The following is a 21,064-nucleotide window of genomic DNA, read 5'->3' as shown; positions in this document are numbered from 1 at the left end:
ATCTGCTCAGTCCAAGATGTTATGACGCTTTAACAAAACAGACAGACCGAGAAGTCAGTTATTGAGTTTGATCGGTCCAGCTCCAGTGGAGCTCTTCTGTCCAAGCGTTCCAGCTGGTGTGTGGAAGAAGAGCAGCTGGTGCATCACGTGACTGATGATGTTTGGCACGAGACCATCAGAGGAAAACAAGTGAGGCATGTGAGGTGTTCCACATGTGCATGCAGGTCCAGATAGTGTACATGCACAGGCCGGAGAAAACCACTTGTTCTTGCCTTAAAAAGAGCTTTTTTTTTTTCAAAGCTGTGTGTGCATTGTCGCACGATGCACCTTCTCGAACCTCACAAAAAGACCTTTTGGTTTCGATTGGGTCGGTGCAGACAGGCTGTCGGACTCACCGTTCACTTAATCATTCCTTTGTTCTTTATTGCAATTTGTGAGTGAAATCGCAGGGATGAGCTTGTTTCCCCAAGCCGATTGTTCTATCGAGCCGCCAAATGAGATCCAGTACAAGAATTGTTTCAAATATTCTGCTTTGACAAAGGGAATCCGTTCCAGCTTCTTCCCCCAAAATGCAGCAGCTTTTTGTCATGTCTTTTTAAAAGAAGGAAAATCGCAAAATTGTAGATAGTTGTAGATGCAACTATTGATTCTAATTGTTTACCCGTCAATAATATTTAGTGTTAGCATGAAGCTAGTGGGGGTATTCTTAAGGCAAAGTTTTGACCGCACAACGTGTCGTTCTCTTTGTTTTACGATTCGTTGGCCTCGAAGGTGCCACATGAATGTCATCTGCTTATTGTGCTTGCAATTTTTGCGCAGAGACAGCTGCTTCTCACATGTGGCTCACCTCAGTTGATTGTATTAGGAGCAGCGAAATTTTACATATTTGGATACAGCTTCTATATTATTTTATAGACGTGCGCAAAGGGTCATAATGCTGTGGCGGGTTCGTTTGTCCGAATCAAAAATGGGATGTTTGAGGATGCCCCGCGGGATCCACCTCGGCGCGTTTCTAATCCCCCCCAAAATACTTCAGGTCATGGAATGTTGATTTTATTTTGCTCACATCATGAAATTTGCACAATGACCGTCAACAGTACATGGAACAGAGAGTCGAAAAAGAAAGAAATATGTGCCCAAGTGAATGAAGTGTGTGCGCCGCGTGTTGAGTTCAGAATCGCACACGCACTCTCCATGAGTAGTTGGTGAGAACTTTGTCTTTCTTCTTCACGATGCAGGTGTACGTGCCCTCGTTGATGGCGTTGGCCACGATAGTGATGTGGTCATCCTTCAAAGAGAAGTAGTTTGGGTGTGAAAACTCCAGAAGCTCGCCGTCTTTGTACCAGCTGAAAGTTGTGAGGAAGATGGCGCTCGGTGAGGAAGCACGGCACAGCAAACGGTGCGACACGAGGTGAACGGATGCCGATCGTACGCACAATACTTTGCCTTTCTTCGACGCGATTTTCTTCCCGCAGCGGAACGTCAGCTTTTTGCCCTCGACCACGAGCTTGTGTTTGGTCCTCGGAGGTTTCGGGGTGGGCGCCACGGTTGGGAAAGGGAATTCTAGATTTGGGATCACACATGCAAAAGGTTACAAAATGATGTGCCCACAAATTTGGAAGCGTGAAAGAGATACTGGGACTGAGTGCCATTCTTGAGCTTGCTCGCTCATCAGGCAATCCCGGCAAATGCTAAGGGTGTCATGGCCTCCGGGGGACGCAGCAAAACTGGGAAAAATTTCACCTTCCACATAATTTTAAAAGTAGTTGTTCCTATTAATTTTTTCAAACGTAAATGTTAACCTAGATTCCAGTGTAAAGCAATGGCAAATTAATACTGCTCTAAATGATAATTCCAAATAAGTATGACTGCTCGGATTAGATGGCGGCAAAGTCTGTTGGTGCAGCTGACAAAGATGAGCGAACACAGAAAATCAGATACAAGCCTTCGGGGTGCAATTAAAACTGATTTGAATCAGTTCAACAAATACAAACAGAATGCAATGATTTGCAAACCATCCGTCCATCTGATATCTGCTTTGGAAAACCAATCAGTTCCACCATTTTGGTTCACATAAGACTTATTATAATTTGAGCTGTTATTTGGGAGCATAATTATAAGATCGGTGTTTTCCAGCCTGTTGAGCCAAGGCACATATTTTGCTTCAGAAAAACCACAAGATAAATCACCAATCAAACACAGAAGGTATAAGGAGTACGAAAATTATTTTGTCTTGGTTTATCCATCCGTTTTCTGATCCGCTTATCCCCACGAGGGTCGCGGGTGTGCTGGAGCCTATCCCAGCCGTCTTCGGGCAGTAGACAGAGGACACCCTGAACTGGTCGCCAGCCAATCGCAAGACACACAGACGAACAACCATCCACGCTCACAATCACACCGAGGGACAATTTTGAGTCTTTTGTTAACCTGCCATGGATGACCGGGATCGAACACACGACCTTTGCATTGTGAGGTCGACGTGCTAACCAGTCATCACCGTGTCGCGCATATATACCGTATTGGCCCGAATATAAGATGGCCCTGATTATAAGACGACCCCCTCTTTTTCAAGACTCAAGTTGGAAAAAAGACTTTTTGAACACCAAATTAATTTTTATACAGAAAATAATTACAGTACATCTGAAACAAATGATTATAACAATATATTTGAGAGAAAAAGCATGTTATTTTGCCTCATTCAAATCTTAATATCTGAACATTTAAATACGTAAACTGAAGTGCAATCACATTCGTAAATGAATGGCTTCTGGTTTTTGAAATGTAAATTACATCAGAACTTCTCCTCAGCTGCCGGTTAACCTGGCCGATCTTCGACCCACTTTTCTCCAGATTGTCGCTACGTTTCTCCATTTTCTGTTATCTCTTCTATTATTTTCTTCTCTTTTCTTTCTTACCACTATTTTTTTATTTTTCTTCTTCGTGCTACTGCTATTTTTATTTTTATTCTTCGTGACAGGGGTTCGCTTTGGCCTGGGGAGTCAAGTTCAGCATTCGCTTCAATGGTATCTGGCGCCATCTAGCGTCGTGAATGGGTATAATGTCTAGACCCCGAATATAAGACGACCCCCACTTTTTCAGTCTTATTTCAATGCAAAAAACACCGTCTTATATTCGGGCCAATACGGTATACAGTACATCATTCTACTTTACGATGAACCATTCTTGAATCGTACCGCACCCCATGTATCACGATACATATCGAATTGTCTTTTATTGTGGGGACGCACACCCCTAACTTATCACACTGACCATTGATATCTCTTTCGTAACTTCCCTCTGAGCTGCGGCCAACCTCGCTATCAAGTGAAAGTGTGCTCGGAGAAGAGTCGCTCTCACTAATGAAACAGAAATGCGAATTGACCTGCTGTGTCTCTCACCCTGGAGCCACAGTCTGAAATTCCAGCGGTTTGGAGGGGCTCAGGAATTTTCCACAGCCGTACGGCGTCTCCCAATCAACAATGAGGAACAGATTAGAGCGAGCCAAGGAGTCGTATCCTCCTGCCTCCTCCTCGCTCTGTCCCCTTTGCTGCCGGTCGAAACCTCGCAAAGCAACAACAAAGTAGGAGGAGCCATTTGGTGTTGCGCAAGCGGGGCCCTCTGACACGATTCTGTAGCAAACGTACACAAAAAGTTCATTTCAGACCGCCTGCTGCCACCGATGTGGACCGTGAACGCAGGACAGTGTTTTATTGGTTTGGAACTGTTGGCTCGCGACGGCCGCATTCGCAAATGGATCACAGCGGCTCCTCGGAACGATGGACAGAGAAAACACTTTCTCCCGTCCAAATTGGACCGTCGCTATCTTACCGTAACAGAAATCACAGCTGGACGGGCAGTGCTTCTGCATCAGCTTGCGCTTGCTTTCACAATAGCCTTTCCGAGCCCACGCCGGACAGATGAAGAACCGGTCCAAACATCCTGGAGGAGACAGGAGACACGATGCGGATCACTGACCGTATACGATGACATGAATGCGTAGCAAGCGGATCACGGGGTACCAGAATCCCCGTCGTACATGGAGGAAGTCAAGAGATGGCAGCCCTCACCATGTCTTGAACTCCTTCGATCCTTTCCTGACAATCTGCTTCCACCAGTCAGTATATTTCATTTCGCTTTGGCGGGGCTTGTGAAACTTTCTGGGTCCAGTGGGGGAGGCATTTCTCTGAAGACCCCATTCACAATCCGAACACCAATTCATGATAACTGCCATGTATTACCCTAAATAGCACGGGATTCAAAAAGTTGCCCATTTTCGAGAAATTTTTTTCAATCTTATCATGGGAAAATCATATTGTTTTGAGAGAAAAAAAGTTGTCATGTTATTCGACTAAAGTCGTACAAGACCCCAAAAAATTAATTCCAAGAGCAGAATTTCTGGGATGAAAAATGAATCCTCTCATGAGAATAAATTGAAATTCTCCCAAGATAAAAATTTTGGAAATTTAAGTTAAACGAGTGAAAAATACTCACATTTGAAAACGTGACTTTCACAAATACAACTTGAGTCATTCATGGCTTTTGGGTTTTTGTCATAGAAATTTAAAAGAAGCCTTCTGTTCGAATACCGCATTCCAGAAAACTGCAAAGTGGTCAGGACAGTCATAAACAAAGCAGCCATCAGCCCAATGTGGTCGTCCGCCATGTTTTTGGGGGGTTTTGGTCGGACTTTGTCAGCTCCGAGCTGCAACCGATGCAGAGGACGAAGACAAAAGGCGCCTCACGCTCATAAGAAACAGCCACACGCTGAGAAGAAAAAGACAAAATCTTGTATAATCACCCCCCGCCCCCTTTGTTGACACATTTTGTGGCAAACGTAAGCCCCATTCGGACGAAGCCTTCCAAACAGAACGATTGCGACACACTTTCGATTGTCGTGTTGCCATTTACGGATTGAAACCAGGGGAAGGGAGGATTGACGTTCGAAATGGTACCGTAGAGACGGTGCAAACCCCACAGCTCGTCCTGCGTGATGAGCTTGCGGCCGGTCAGCGTTGCGTTCAGGTGCATGATGGCTTTCGGGTCCCTGGAGTGCATCAGACCCAGCACGTGGCCGATCTCGTGCGTCGCCACGTGGACCAAGTCCGTGAGCCAAACCCCTGCAACGCAAGCACACGGCCGCTGGAATAGAGACATTCGCGGCACACCCCCGGCCCGAGCGCAAACCGGCATGAGGACGGCGTGCCTTTCTTCCAGCTGAACCGCATGTTCCCCAGAATCCAGTATTCGTGATCGTCGAAGTGGATCTCGCCCGTCGGCGGGAAAAAGGCGTGGGCCAATTCTCCCGTGATACCGTCGAAACAGTGGTGCAAGTAGGACTGCAGACAGTCTGTGTGGTTGACCGGGTAGAAGCCTGCCATAGACACAAAATGCACCCACTTGACGTCAAAGGACAGATGTTGCAGATAGAAAAAGTCTACACACCCCTGTTCGAATGCCAGGTTTTTATTATTTGAAAGCACGGAGGCCAAGAGAAATTATTTCAAAACTTTTCTCGCTGTTGATGTGACGTGTAACATGAACACCTCCCCAAAATATATCATTTCAAGAGGGGATATCGCGTGGTTGCAAAAGTGTGCACACCCTCTTCTAGCTCGTGACGTGGCTGCGCTCAGAATTAACCTACGCATTCAAACTCGTGCAAAATGGAAATCGGCACACCTGCCACCATTTAAAATGCATCTGATGAACCCCAAATGAAGTTCAGCTGTTCTCGTGGGCTTTTCCTGAAATGTTGTGCTCACACTGGCTGCTTTTTGGAACTGTTCATAATTCCGTCCACCTTGTCTAAATCCCCAGTTCCAGCTCGACAGAAAACCGCCAAGCATCACCGTAGGTATGTATGATGTTCTAAAACAAAACATACCTTTTACAAATTATGCCCAAAAAGTTCAACCTTGGCTTTGTCGGACACACAAAACAAAATCTCCTTAATGCTTGTTTGGAAAATGTGTTAGGTGCAGAAGTACAAATGAATGTCTTCTGTCAATTGTAAATCATGCGTTTTAATACGGTAACTTAGCACAACGGAAAACAAACTTCTCTGCGCACAAAATAGTTGCCCTCTTTTCTGACTTGGTCTTCGCATTCAGGAGAAGAAAACCATTGGTGTGACATCAGAAGCTTTTTAAAAGCTAGCTAGCTAGCTCATCAAAACCATGCTAGCCAAGTAAAGAGAGTTGAAAAATCGACTCAAGTCACAGTAGCAAAGTGTTTACGCTTTGCTACTTCCCACCACTGCCGTGCAGGGACAACCTCCCCCTGACTCCACTCAATTATTTAGGCTCAGTTTGTACCACAGCGGGGGGATGACAAAGCGCATTGCAAAGTGATCTTTCTGCAGAAGTTAGGACAGAGCCAAAGTGCTGATGAGACAGATCAGGCTTGACTTTCGAAGGCCTCAACAAGGCCTGACACGCATGGAAGTTGTTAAGCCTGTGTTGTTTTTCCATTTAAAAATGATGTCTCGTCTTGACTAGACGACTCGCGGTTTGATGATTTAAGGAGTCTGGTGGCTTCAGGCGCGACCGCACAAAACGTTGCGGCCGTCGCGTGCCTGTCGGAGGATCTTCTACCCACCGATCTTAATGTCCGCCTCCTGGTCCGCTGGCACCTCTCGGAAGCTGAAAGGAGAGACGTCGCTCCACATGGCGAAAGCCTTGGCAATGCCTCGTCGCGTGTCCGTGGCATTGATCAGGTTTGTCGGGTAGGAGAGCAACCTGATTGAAAACAAACGACACGTCATCTTACCGCACGACAAATCAGAATTCCTGTGATGAAGAATCGACAAATTTATATGCAATCACTTTGGGATTATTTTGAAGTCACTTCATTTTTAAGTGAATTGAACATGTATCTTGTATGCAGGTACAGTGGAACTGCTGAAGTCAACCAAAAATCCATCCATCCGTCCCAGCTGATTTGGGGCAAGAGGCACGGCACGCCACGGGGGTGACGCCACCGCTCGACCACGGTGCTGCTTTCAGCCATGGCAGGTCAGGTAAAACACATCGTGAACAAAAATTCAGAGGTCAAACCACTTGCCAAATGATTCACTGGTGTGCTCTTACTTTGATGCCACCACAAAAGGCTTTGAGTGCTTACAAAGGGAGAAAAAAAATTTGATAGTGACCAGAAATAGAAGTTCCCACTTCGCACAGCTTGTGTGGAATGGCTAAAGGAACATCAGTTAAAAAAAAAAAAAAAAAAGGAAGAACAACGCAATGTACACCCCTGCACTTTTGTGACGAATCAAATAATCTTACATCATCAAAGTCCAAGTTCTAATGTTTTTCCCTCCCAAAAAAATGTCAACTTCAATTTGCTTAGAAGTCTTCCTTTCACGGACCTCATATTTACAATCGTAGCTTGAGATTCAAGTGACAAGGTTTTTTTTTTTGTTTTTTTTGGATACAAGCCATTCAGACGATTTTTGTTTTGTTTAACGCCACTCCCAGCTGAGGTTTCCTGTCAAACTAAACATAGAATTACACTTATTTAAAACACCCGCGAAGCCTTTCCTAGACTTCACTGAATGCTGAAACAACGATAAATGCCATAGACGGGCTAACAAATCCATTTGGTGTTGTTATAATGATTGAAGCATTTAAGTGATGGCTATTTGAACACAAACGGTAGCCACACATATAGAGAGACAATATAATTCTCACAGGCATGTATTTGTCCTCTGTAAAAAAACAACTAATATTAGTGCAGCTTACCGATAAATTGTGACTGCCCCCTCCGTCGCAATGCATATCCTCGTGTGTGTATTACTCTGCTCTCCGGAGCCTAAGACGCATACATGCACCAGTAGCAGCTGCAATAAATTCATCCTGATGCAATAACTGTTTAATTCTACACATTCTGTTCAATTACATTATGACGATACGCTTTTATAAAGTCCAATATTGTGGAGCGCCATTTTCCTGATGAGAAAACACACTACAAACACTTTTATTGTTCCTTTTTGGGGGAGTCTGACACAAATTAAAGGCATTTCCATTCATTTCAATGTGGAAAGCCGCTTTGAGATACGAGTGTTTTGAGTTACTGGATAAGCATACTAGCGGAACAAATTGCACTCATATCAAGACACCACTATATAAATTAATAAATGTATTTATTTATTTGAAGAGCGATTAGCCTCTAGAGTTCAGGACGTTGCGTGGACTGTCAGGGTTTCATGACGGCCACCACTTGGCCCCTGAACGGACGGATTTGAATTTGGTTATTTCTCATGGCGGGAAAATGTACTGGAAAGACCAGCAAGCAAACAAAGATGGAAATTGTGAGTTCAGAGGTTCCACTGCCGATACAAGTGCCGTTTGGAGCAAATCTGGATTAGGATACTTGTAGGTGAGCTTGAACTTGTCCCATTTGAGCTTCTCCGGGGTGAGGGTGTAGCGCTTGTTCCTGGAGAGGTTCAGCACATGCGAGTGGGCCTCTTTGCGCATTCCGATGAGCAACACGGTGGTGTAAGCTTCTTCCTTGGACAAAGAAAAACCTTTGATTAATCCCTCAAAGAGAGTTTAGGAGGTTGGCGGCGGCCTGACGAAGGTTTGAGGAAGCTTGTGAGGAAATTGAGGCAGATGGATGACTGTTTTTTGGCAGAAAGCAAACGTCAAAAGGCAGTGCAAGCATAAATTCCATTTGTCATGTAACGGTAACAACAGTGCGGGCCTGCTACTATTTCATCGCCTTTGCGAGTCAAACACTTGCTATGTTTTCATGCGCTGGAATTCCACCTCGCGGAAAATGAAGAGGTCAGCAGTGTAAGCGCTTTCCAAACATAAAGTATGATGGGGCTCTGGAGTACAAATTCCAGGTAATAACACCTGGATTAGAGACTTTTTTTTTTTTTGGGTCAAGCTTTCACAGGCTAACGCCGCGTGCTACAGTCCTCTCGTAAATAATCTGCGATGCGACACACCTTTTACTTTGTCTTGGCAGCAGTATTTGACATTAGTGTGCACTTTCACGCAGATGGGATCGACTTTTCCGAGCTATGGGGTGAACGCCTCTCTTCAATCTTGTTCAGACATTCATGACAATACATAGCCACCTTGAGCTACAAGTGACTTCATAGTAAACATTTTCGCAAAAACAAACAAACATAAAAAGACTTCAAGCTTTTTATTGCCATGCCCAGTTCATGTTTACCTGCAAATCAAACATAAAACCAAGAAAATCACAACTTGTGTATTTAAAACAGCTTGATAAAGTCGATATAGCTAAATGCTATCAAACAATGAAAAATCACATAGACGGGCTAATAATGAGCAGTGGTGTCTGTCGCAGCGATATAATCCTTTAAGCAACGGATATTTGAACAGAAATGGTGGAGCAACACATGAAGACAGACTACGATAATACTCACAGGCAGTGCTTTAAGTGGTATGGCGTACCAGAGCTACTCAATATTAGCCTTTAGCATACCGGGACTTTTTACAGCATACCGGGACTTCACAAAAACATTTATTTGGCATGCGCGCCATCATTTAGACATGTCAAGGAACGCGCCACACCATTAATGCAAAGGCTAACTTCAAAATAAAAGCTTACCAAATAATAATACACTGAAGCCAAAAGCAATAGCCTTCGTAGGCTTTTATCTTGAAAGTGATGGCGTGACGGCTCGCTTGACTTGTCTTTTCGACATTTTGCCTTGCCTGATCCCAGTTTTTTTTTTTTTTCACCATCACATAAACACAACGCCATCCAAAACTCATATTCCGTCGCTAATTTCGGGACGCTACGAAACCGCAAGTTAATGACGCTTTCATTGTATAATACGACACGAGTCTCCGCTGTGATTTATTTATGAATGAACTTAATGATCTGATGTTAACCAATGCCTAATTTACCCGGCAACAGTCAAGTAAATACCGGAACTTATTTATTTATTTTTTTCCACTGAAAGCACTGCTCACATGCTTTGACTTTTATGCATTCTTGGCTTGCTTGCCATCGCGCCAACTTCTTTCGACAGAGTGACTCGTAAAGCCTTGAGCAGCATGCTATCTTTTTTTTTTTTTAAATACTTAAGTTATTTCATTCTGACCTCAGCCTGACATCTCATCATGTCATTCTGGACAAGCGTGTGCTGTTATGGGAATGGTTTGCGAAAGGTCCATGCTTGGATGACTTTGGGGTAGAGGAACCCCATGAAAATCTTCCCAGACTGGAGTGGAAGATTTACGCTGCGCCGATGAGACTATAGGCTATGTTTCATAGGTGTCTACCTTGCGATAAGTGTTATCCTTTAAAAAGAACTTGTCAGCTTTCCTTTTTTTGGCGTTGTGTGGAAAAAAAACATCAGAAAGCCTGAATTCAACGTTGCATTTTGCTCCCGACCCGCGGCTTCCTCTTTCGGCCTCACCCAATCAAGATAAATAGATGCAACGCTTCCTTCGCTTCCTTTCCAAAATAGCCAACCCACAGGGGCACACAGTCCCACGCTTTCCTCTCACTGTTACATTAGACTGTGCAAAGCACTCTTTACTCCCGCCACCGGCTTCACTCGATGGATGGGACCCACATGCTCATTAATAAATCGGAATGAATTCCCTCCCCGCCACGTTTCACACGGTAAATCCAGCGCAGATACTTCCGACGTGTCTTGCTCATTTCAAATGATACACGTTCACGACTGAAGATGAACACAGTCGACTTGAAGGGGAAACATTTTCGACCAACCCTCACCGAGAATCCTCAACCTTTCCCGCTGATATTACTTTTTTTTCCCCCTTTCTTTCTTTTTTTTTAATATTTAGAAGGAAATGAAAAGACTCATTAGGCACTAATCTCATTTGTCTGGCTGGCCCTCCTGCCGCAGATGCTTATCTCAGGATGTTACGTAACCCTGCGGGACCAGCATGGATGGATGGTCACATAATGAGAAAACGTAGCGAAGGAAATGAAATCAAGCCATTTCTCATGATTGTCACAGCCAGAGGGAGGCACAGACTGGATGGCCCGGGCCGGGCCCCGGCTACGATCCACCCATAAGTCAACACGCAGTCTACAGACCCGAGGCTGGATCTCGCCTTTTGAGCATCGAAGGTGACCTATCTGTCGTCTTGGCGTGATACGAATGAGTTCATCAGATGGCAAATCACACCGTTTAGAAAAATTGTACCAGTTGTGAAGCGCTTGCAAACGTGACTGACCCCGTGTCATGAGTGCCCAGAAGTAAAAAGCTGCAAGGGGGAAAGGGGGGTGGGGGGGGCAGACGTCATCGACATAGACGAGCGTGAACCAGGTGGCATTCGTGATGCAACACATTCCGCAGAATGTGACATGCAATGCAATTTTTTTTTCTTCTCAGTACGAGCGCTGTGAAAGTTAAAAGAAGGAAACTATTTTGTTTGCATTTATATTGCTGTTGTGCCAAGTTATCATAATGGATTTGTACAATACATAATTTGTATAGTAAAAATATATATATATATATTATTTTTGCACTTCAGAGCATTTTAGAAAAAGAAGGAAACTATTTTGTTTGCATTTATATTGTTGTTGTGCCAAGTTATCAAAATGGACTTTGGACAATACATCATTTGTACAGTTAAAAAAAATAATAAGTAAATCATTATTATTTTTGCACTTCAGAGCATTTCAGAATCTGTACTTATTTTTGTTTTTTACTTTAGCACATGAGTGGAACCCGTACTTGTACTTTCTTGGGGTGGCATGTGATAGCTTTGCCAGCTCTGACGTTCTGCTCCTCGGAGCTTTTATTTGTTTTTGGTGTTGGCATAGTGGGGCACATTAAATGCTACCGATGGATTCACAAGTCTCAGAGGATGTTCATTCAGTTATTTTTTAGAAAAAAAAAAAGAAAAAATAAGCAGATCACAGACATGACGCAAAACAAACGTCATTTCAAATGGCAACTTTCTGGCTTCAAGAAACACGAAAAGAAAACAAGAGCAAAAATGCGGTTGTCAGTCACCATGACTTGCTTGGACCAAGCAGAAGGGCAAAAGAAACATGGAGTCACTCAGTCCAATCATGACAAAAAAAAAAAAAACAACAACAACAAAACGCCACTTGTAATTTGTTGCGCCACCTCTGGCTTTTGGAACAGCTCACAAACTCAGAGGCGTGGACTTCATGAGTGGCAAAAAACACTCTACATCGATCTGGCTCCAACTTTCTCTTTTTTGTCACATCAGCTTTGCAGGTTGCAGCCTTCCACCCAACGTTTTCAATCGCTTTGAGATTCTGACTTTTTTTTTTTTTGCAGGCAATGACACGGGCCTTGCGCGTCTTACTTCAAGGGATGTTTTCACAGGTTTTGCTCGACGGCTGGATGCATTATCATCTTGAGAAAAAAAAAAAACGGATTTCATCATCCCCAAAACGTCTTTTCAATCAATGGGATAAGCGTCCATAAGTTCAACATAAACTTTTGCATTTATTGCCAATGAAATTTTTTGGTCCAGTGGTTAGCACGTCGACCTCACAGTGCAGAGGTCGTGGGTTCGATCCCGGCTGCGGACTTCTTGTGTGGAGTTTGCATGTTCTCCCTATGCCTGAGTGGGTTTTCTCTGGGTACTCCGGTTTCCTCCCACATTCCAAAAAACATCCATGGCAGGCTGATTGAACAGCTCGGTGTGAGTGTGAGCGTGGATGGTTCTTCGTTTGTGTGTGCCCTCCGATTGGTTGGCAACCGGTTCAGGGTGTCCAATGCCTACTGCCCCAAGACAGCTGGGATAGGCTCCAGCATGCCCCGTAACCCTTGTGAAAGATAAAGCGGATCAGAAAATGGATGAATGAATGAATGCCAATGAAATAACAGCCATCATCGACCTCATTGCCTTGACCTGACACACAGCTCAATATTATCAATTTCTGTCCTGTCATCTTCATAAATCTCATTGGAACGGCATCAAGTACAATTTCCAGCATCCTCACCTCGCCCAACGCGGATTCAGTCGTCACCGAATATGACAATCATCGAGTCAACCATTGCTTTTCCCTTGGCCCGTCCCGGGCTAACCTTCTTTTGTTGTGTTTCGATGTTAATGATGGTTTTTATTTCGCATTTCTGGATGTGCAGCTAAATCCCTTTTTCCTTTGGATTTCCAACAGTTCGTCACAGGGCTTGACTGTGGTTTGATCCCATTTGTTCCTCAGTTGTTTTCCCAAAAGCGTTTTCTGTTTTCAAGACATATTGCTTCAGGTTTTCGGTCTTGACGCTGTGATGTCTTCTTTGGTCCAACCAGCATGCTTGCCTTGAACGAATTTCCCCTGTTGTTTGTACTCGGTCCAAAAAAAATGAGACACACATGACGGTGAACAACCAGCATCTTTTGCAACGTGTGGTGATTTAGTTTCTTGAAGAAGTCTGATCGTTCTCTCCTTTGTTTCGGGTGACAGCTCCGCTGTTGGCATCTTGATTCATGGGAGTCCACTTGGTGCAGCAGCTCTCCGAGGTCACTTCTGTTGAACTGCAGACTCACGAGCAGATCTCATCTTGATGCAGGTATTTGTTTTGAAAACGGGCACCATGGGTTGCGGCGCGTCGGGGGACTGCTTAGCGCGTCGGCCTCACAGTGCAGAGGTTGCAGGGTTCGATTCTGGCTCCAGCCTTCCTGTGGGTTTTCTCCGGGTACTCTGGTTAGCTCCCACATTCCCAAAACGTGCATGGCAGGTTAATGGAACACTCATAATTGCCCATTTTCTGATCCGCTTATCCTCACAAAGGTCGCGGGGGGTGCTGGAGCCTATCCCAGCTGTCCTCAGGCAGCAGGCGGTGTTACACCCTGAACTGGTCGCCGGCCAATCGCAGGGCACATACAGACAAACAACCATCCGCTCTCAAACTCAGAGACAATCTAGAGCAGGGGTCCCCAACCGCCGGTCCGCGGACCGGTACCGGTCCGCAGGGCATTTGGTACCGGGCCGCACAGAAAGAACTTGCCTTATTTCCGTTTTATTTATTTCGGAATTCGAAATGTTTTATTTTGAAAAATTACCGGATTCTGTTACATCCGTCTGTGTCACGCTTGACTCACGTCAAGCCACACTTCTCGGTCACGTGACCGACGACGCTCATAAACAAAACGCTAAAGCCCGCAAAATGAGTAAAAAAGCTGCTTCGAGATCGCAAATGACTGCGGCCTTAAAAGTACGTTCGAAACAACTGGATCAAAGTTATGGCTGAATACTCTGAGATCGCCACAATAGCACTGTTGCTATTTCCGACATCCTACCTGTGTGAGGTGGGGGGTTTCTGCAGCAACAGCGACTAAAACAAAATTACGAAGTAGACTGGAATATAAACCACACACTTGAGGTGTCATTGTCTCCTATTGCCCCGAGATGGGACTGTCTGATTGCAGAAAATCAAGCTCGGGGCTGTGGTGAGTCGTCATTTTCATGCACTTTGAATTTGCGTTGTATCGTATTTTGAAGGCATTAAACATTACCAGAGCGATAAGAGTGTTGCGACCAGATTAGACGCTCCTTGTGTTTATTATTATATTTCGAAAACACCACAGTTTTCATGCAGCTCATACCATATTATTTTGTTGTATTAATTCCGCCACACCTTAAATGCCGGTCCCGGAAAATATTGTCTGACTTAAACCGGTCCGTGGGGCAAAAAAGGTTGGGGACCCCTGATCTAGAGTGTTCCATTAACCTACCACGCATGTATTTTGAATGTGGGAGGAAATCAGAGTACCCGGAGAAAACCCACGCAGACACTGGGAGATCATGCAAACTCCACACAGGAAGGCCGCAGCCGGAATCGAACCCTCTCACCGTGCTAACCAGTCGACAACCGGGCCGCCGTGGTCTGTTTTTTTTCCTACAAATTTAAACATTACGATTACGATTTTTTTTTTGGGGGGGGGTGGGGGGTTGTAATATTTATTCCGTTATTTCTTTGGAATCAGAATCATCTTTATTGGCCAAGTATGCAGATCACGCAAGGAATTTGTGTCTGGTAGTATCGGCTGCACTTGTATTGCAATAACAAGCAACTACAATCAAACAAAGACATGACATATAAGTATCGAAAGACTTTCCGTAATGTAAGGCTACAATTTCATGTGATTCTTTTTCATATGTTCTCAAAATAGTGAGATGTGATACATGAGAAAAAAAAAATACTACCTTTGACCAGTGCAGTCTAGTGCGAGGTGTGATCAAAATCTGCGCAGTGGCGGGTTAGACCAGGTGTTGGTAATTTCGCGGATGTGTGCAAGGTGGCGCCAAAAAAAAAAAAAAAAAGAGGCACTGTGCACTGTTACGGCATGAACACAGTCGACTCCAATCATATCCAATCAACGCAGCTCCTCTCATTGGAATATGGCACATTTGCCTTGCATCGACAATCTTGAATGAGCAAAATCTGTGAGACAACCAAAACTTCTCGAAGGACGAGTGTCTGATTTGCTCGTCTGGGAGGTCCAAGTGCGAAAAGTCAATGTATGAGGAACTGCAAGCAAACCTCCGCGGGAGGATGACGTGAGGTTGAGGGTGATCACACATCTGTGAAGTGGGCATTTGGAGACTGCCTTCCACCCTGATGCTTTGCTACGGTGTGTGACCCCACCCCCCACCCCGTAGCTTTGCCGCACCGAGTGGGATGATTTTAACGAATAATGATCATGTGTTCAATTAATTAATTTCATCCAGAGTGTTTGATGCACGCGTTTGTCATATTTCTGAATGCCATCTGTGTCGCAATCGAGCACTTCACGAGCAATGCTGGTACCACATCGATGCCTCACTTGCAATGTGGCGAAGTATCATGCGCAAAAATCTCATCCAGTTGTTGTCACGGTTTTACGTGTTCCTGGTGTGACAAAGACGTGCACGAGTGCATGCTGTTAGTGCTAGTAAGCACTCGACGAGTGGGATTGCGTCACTATTAGTACAAGCGGCACGCAGTAGTGCTGTAGTGCAGCACAGTAGTTTCCCCACAAAGATTTAATTGCATACCCAAAGGGCCAAAAGTGGCACTCACTGGAATTAGTAAGAGAGTCATTCAACTGGTGCGCTGAATTATTTTACTTGTGAAGACAGACTGAACTTGCATATGGATATAAAGTTGGATATCAAGAATGCTTTATTGCTGTTTGAGCATTTATAATATCCAGTTTATTGTAGGACACGGGCACGCTACATGTTCTGCCGGTATGCTTTGTTGTCTTACTCGTGAGGACAAAATCGGTACGACATAGACCTGAAGGTGGATATCAAGGATATAATATATATCCTTTATTTCCAGTGGTGTCAAACATGTGGCCCGCGGGCCGGAACCGGCCCCAAGGAGGTTCGAGCAGGCCTGTAGGATCATTTAAAAGTGAAAAATGCATAAAAGACAAGGAATGAATAATTTTAATAAGGTGTGATTCATGGAGTATCCGCTAGGGGACAAACTGTTTTGATCAGCGTGGAAGACAACATTGTTTTGATCAGAGAAGAAGACAACAGTGGGCCTCCGTCTGTCACTGAGACAGACCCAACACAGCAGAACTATCAAGGTCATGTGATTACTTTATTATTTACACATTTAATAACACTCTCCTTAGTTTGTAAGGTGTAGACAGGGATTAAATTTAGATTTTATCTGCACATGTGTAAATGGTTTAAAAATTCATTTCTTTATAAATCTCGTTTAATCTTAAAATGCATTACTATATTTTTCAATACCAATCGCTTGTTAAAGTTCTGTGCCTTGGTACAATCAGTGGGATCAGTTGCAATGCATTTATATGAATGATAAAAGTAAATTGCACATTTGTGTAAGGAAATCTAAGGTGCTTCATGAAATGTTTTGTAAGAGATATGCTCATTACATTTCAACATTTTCATGTTGTTGTGCTTCTTTAGACCAAAATAACGGAAAGACGTGATATTTTGGTTATTTATAGCAGAGTATGGTATAATTTTAATGGTCCGGCCCACTTGACATCTACCGAGGCCGTATGTGGCCCACGGTGTGAAATGACTTTGACACCCCTGACATACATGCTCAAATTGTTTTCCATACAAAAGGAAATACATTTCATTCCACCATGTTAGGGTCAAATTTTGTGTGAGGGCCAGTGAATAGAAAGCAGCCGGCATATTGTACCTAACGAAGACGACACGAATGACGCCAGAGGAGCCTTTCGCGCAGCATACCTCGGTCCTCCACGAGGGGAACGCGGCGCTCCGGGGCATCCCTCCGAGCAGGAGGCTGAGCAGCGCGGCCGCCAGCAGAGTCGCCCACCCCCACCTCCTCCTCGGACAGATCCCCCCCATGGCCGCGGCGGTGCGCTGGAAGCCTCCGAGAGAACGGCGGTCGGCAAAACGGTCCGTCGAGCGGCTACTCCTCGGCCATTGCCCTCGCTCCGCCGTGCGCCGGAGCTTCTGCGGGTCCCGAGTGGGAAGGGACGTGTAACGTAAGTGCGCACTGTGCGGCTCCGCTCGCCTGCTCGCTGCGCCGCGCCACGGGGGCTTGGTTTCACATTACCGCACGCAGGGCAGCGGGTCAGCGTCGAGACGCTCTAATTGGAACCAAACGCGCTCCGTCCATCCTGGAGTCACTGCACACTTCTCGAGTCTAGCTGCCTGCCTGGCTGCAGCGCTTGCACGTGGCGCACAACTTCAAACTTGGCTTCAATTTTTCACCCGACACCCCCCACCCCACCCCCACCCCCATTTATATGCAGCTCTGCTGCTTTTAACCAGAGGTGGCAAAAGTACTCAGATTCTGTCACAAGTACAAATACATATACAAAAAAAAAAAAACAAAAAACCCACACTCATAAAAGAAGCAGTACTGCTTCAACGCAATTCGGTATCACTGCAAGCTACAATCACAAATAACATTGTTAAATGGGATGTAAGGAAAAACATTACCTGTTGATTGCAAATAATGGTAAGTATTCTCTAGTAAGGAATCCTATTTGCATTGTCCAATCGTTCCTTTTAACAGAATTTCCTTTTGTGGGAAACGACACTGGTACACGTCCTTTATGAACATGCAAGTATGTGAACTGCAGCATACAGTACAGGTATATGAACAAAACACAGTATAACAAGACGCATCACAAAATTAGGACTATTTGCTACAAAATGACACTCTAAAGAAACCTGGTGGTTTTTCTTTCCACTCACTGACTGTCTCGAACTTGATCACCACGCAACGAACTTTTGAAGCCAGTCACGGGACGCTTCGAAGTCCTCGGTGCCCACAGTTAGCGCTATGGAACTCGCCTTCTCTCTAATTAGCCGTCCAGTTAGCGGAAAGTTTTTAGCACTGTAACAGGTAAAGCATTCCAGGAAACGTTCGTTGATTCGACTGTCCGTCGAGCCACAAGAAATTTACTCTGAGCAGCTAATCGGATGCATCGCACTCTCGCTTCCACGGTCATTACCCGTTCCTCTTCGTTCGGATGCCACGATCGACAGGACGTAAATGTAAATGAATCAAATTTAAAAATCGTTCGCGATTCTAGTAAAACTCATGCCAATTGAGTCACTTACATGTCAACGTGTTGGATCCAATGAGAGTAAATATCGGCGCGGACAGAGTCATTCCGTCGTATTGAGCTGGACTTGCTTGAGTTTGCGCTACTGTGGGCTTTCGTATGGCTTCCGGGTTCCGAATACCGAAACTTCTGTTGTTATGAATCGATCGTTAATGTATATCGCAGTCGAATTTTTAATGCATAGGTTTTTATTCCGGGTGAGGGAATTTCCATTTGATAGAAGTTTGTAGGTGGGAATACTGACTGTAGTTGGGTCAGTGCGTTGCCAGTCCATCCAGCAAGGGCTATTGGAAGTGAGTACACTTATTTATAAAGACATGAACCTTATCTAGAATGTTAAGAGGTCAGTGTAGAATTCATCTTGTATAACTGTAAATTTACGTTCCCCTCAAAATTTCTCTCCACACAACTGTTAATCGTATAAACCGCTACCAACAAAAGTGAGCGCACCCCAACGTGAAACTGAAGTGCTAATAAATTTCAAAACATTTTGTTTGCGCAGACCACCATTATTTTCGTACACCCCCTTGAGCGTGAAGTTCGCCAGAGCTTCACAGATTGCCTTTGGAATCTTTTTCCACTTCTCCATGACAACATCATCCAGCACCTCCACCTTCGGTTTTTTGGTCTGCAGACATACTTGGCCAGTCCATCACTGTTTATCCTCATCTTAGTAAATATTTTGTCGGCTGTCAAACCTTTTGAAAATGTATTGTAAGCAGGCAGCGTGGCGTCCTAGTGGTTAGCACGTATGCCTCACAGGTCTGAGCTTCAGGATTCAAATCTTAGCGCTGGCCTGCCAGTGTGGTGTTTGTTCTCCCATATTCCATGGATTTTTTTTCTTCCTGACTTATTCCCACATGGTGTTGTTTGTGTTTGCTTTAACCAATACCACCCATCTCATCACGTTGATGGCAATCTTGGTTGGCTGAGATCTGATTTCGATTCGCTCTTGGGCAAGCCTCAAGGGTTCATATACTTTTTCCACCCTGCATATAAATGTTTCTTTTTATGTTTTATCCACTAAAATTGAAAAAAAAACATACCATTGTTTGTTCCATATTAGTTTAACCTGACTGTTTGTCTAGATCCATTTTGACCGGGTTTCCACGGAAAAGATATCTCGGGGAGGCGCAAACACTTTTTGGCATCTGAAGCTTATGAAATCCATGCAGTCCATCCATGTTTCAGAAAATTACATTTTATTTATTCGATAAACACATTTGGAACTAAACAAAACAATTGCAGAGTTGAAGATATCTTTCAAAGGAATTAAAATGCTGAACTTAAAGCAAACAAAAATGCTGTGGGCCATCATCCTTTCAGCTTTCGGAGCATGTAGCAGAGCCTTGACCTGAATATAAAAATACAATGGGAAAAAAAGAGCACTGTTTCACAGAACAATGAAATAAATATTTGCAAAATAACTGCCTGAAGATTTATTTTCCCTTCTGCTCCTGAACCTCCGCGCACAGCATCTGCAAATCAGGGCTGTAGGAAATCACCTTCATCTTTACTCAGGACTGTAAAATGCCGGCTGTGAGGCGTGAGCGGTTTTTGTTTTTAACATTACTCATAGTGGAGAATATCTGATCACATGCATCTGTGGATCCGAAGATCGACAGGTCTTCAAATGCATGTTTTGTAAGGTGATTTGCCGGGCTGTCGGATCATGTGACGCATATTTTGAGCGACGAAAAATAATACAATATGCAAATAATTGCACTGTATTTTAATATTTCAAGATCACAATAATCTTATAATTTACAACTACAATTAAACATACGTACAAACACAAATAAAATACTTTGTTCAGATATTGTGCAGTTTTGGTGTCGCTGGGCTTCTGCGCATGCCACCTGTCAAATCTGCCTGCTGTCACGTGAAGTGCTCGCAAGCGTCTCTGAAGAAGGCAAATGCAAAGGCTGGTGACCGAAATTTCACAAGGTCTTAAGGAAGAAGTTGTGGTGTCGGGAGGCAAAATAACAAGGCTAGAGTGTAGGCAAACACGTTTTTTTCTTATCAGGCTATGAACACTACAACACTAGTGAGTACAACTCACTATAGTCACCATTACCTTTCCTTCCTTTTTCATCTCAAGAGTATCTTTATAGCACCTATGTCAAAGTGCGTGCCCGCGGGCCAAATCCGGCCCGCGAGAATGTTTTCAGTGGCCCCTGGGATGATATTGATTTATTATTAGAACCGGCCCGCGGACCGCAGCAAGCCGAGAGCCCGCAGATCTTTTACACGCACCAATACTACATTTCCCACAATGCAACGGTGACGTGCCAAGCAGTCGGCCGCTTTATTTAAATATTTATTAGTCTAGCAGTCGTTCCCATAACAGTGACATTAGCTTTCAGATACCCATCAAAAATGGCAAAACGGAAGGTGGACACTGAGAACCGCGGGTTTCAGACAAGGTGAGAGTCGAAGTACATGTTCATGGACGTAGCTGGAAAACCTGTGTGTCTTCTGTGTGGAGAAAGTGTGGCGCGATTGAAATAGTGTAATCTGAGACGACATCATGAAACGAAACACGC

The 21,064-nt window shown here is 44.4% G+C and overlaps 1 protein-coding gene across 1 annotated transcript; it reads right to left on the bottom strand.

The window, feature by feature from the left end:
* Positions 1 to 1,037: 1,037 nt before the first annotated feature.
* Positions 1,038 to 17,688, bottom strand: mmp23ba (matrix metallopeptidase 23ba). The gene is made up of 8 exons (XM_019868073.1): positions 17,167 to 17,688; positions 8,371 to 8,507; positions 6,598 to 6,737; positions 5,204 to 5,371; positions 4,953 to 5,117; positions 3,829 to 3,939; positions 1,437 to 1,563; positions 1,038 to 1,346 (listed from the first exon to the last, which is right to left on the bottom strand). The coding sequence occupies exons 1-8, from the start codon at positions 17,284 to 17,286 to the stop codon at positions 1,172 to 1,174; spliced, it is 1,143 nt and encodes a 380-aa protein (XP_019723632.1). The 5' UTR covers positions 17,287 to 17,688; the 3' UTR covers positions 1,038 to 1,171.
* Positions 17,689 to 21,064: the final 3,376 nt, after the last annotated feature.

The sequence above is a fragment of the Hippocampus comes genome, unplaced genomic scaffold (genome assembly GCF_001891065.2).
Source record: "Hippocampus comes isolate QL1 unplaced genomic scaffold, H_comes_QL1_v1.1 scaffold157, whole genome shotgun sequence".
NCBI lineage: Eukaryota > Metazoa > Chordata > Actinopteri > Syngnathiformes > Syngnathidae > Hippocampus > Hippocampus comes.
The sequence above is the reverse complement of the archived record's forward strand: the minus strand, read 5'-3'. Positions and strand labels throughout refer to the sequence as shown.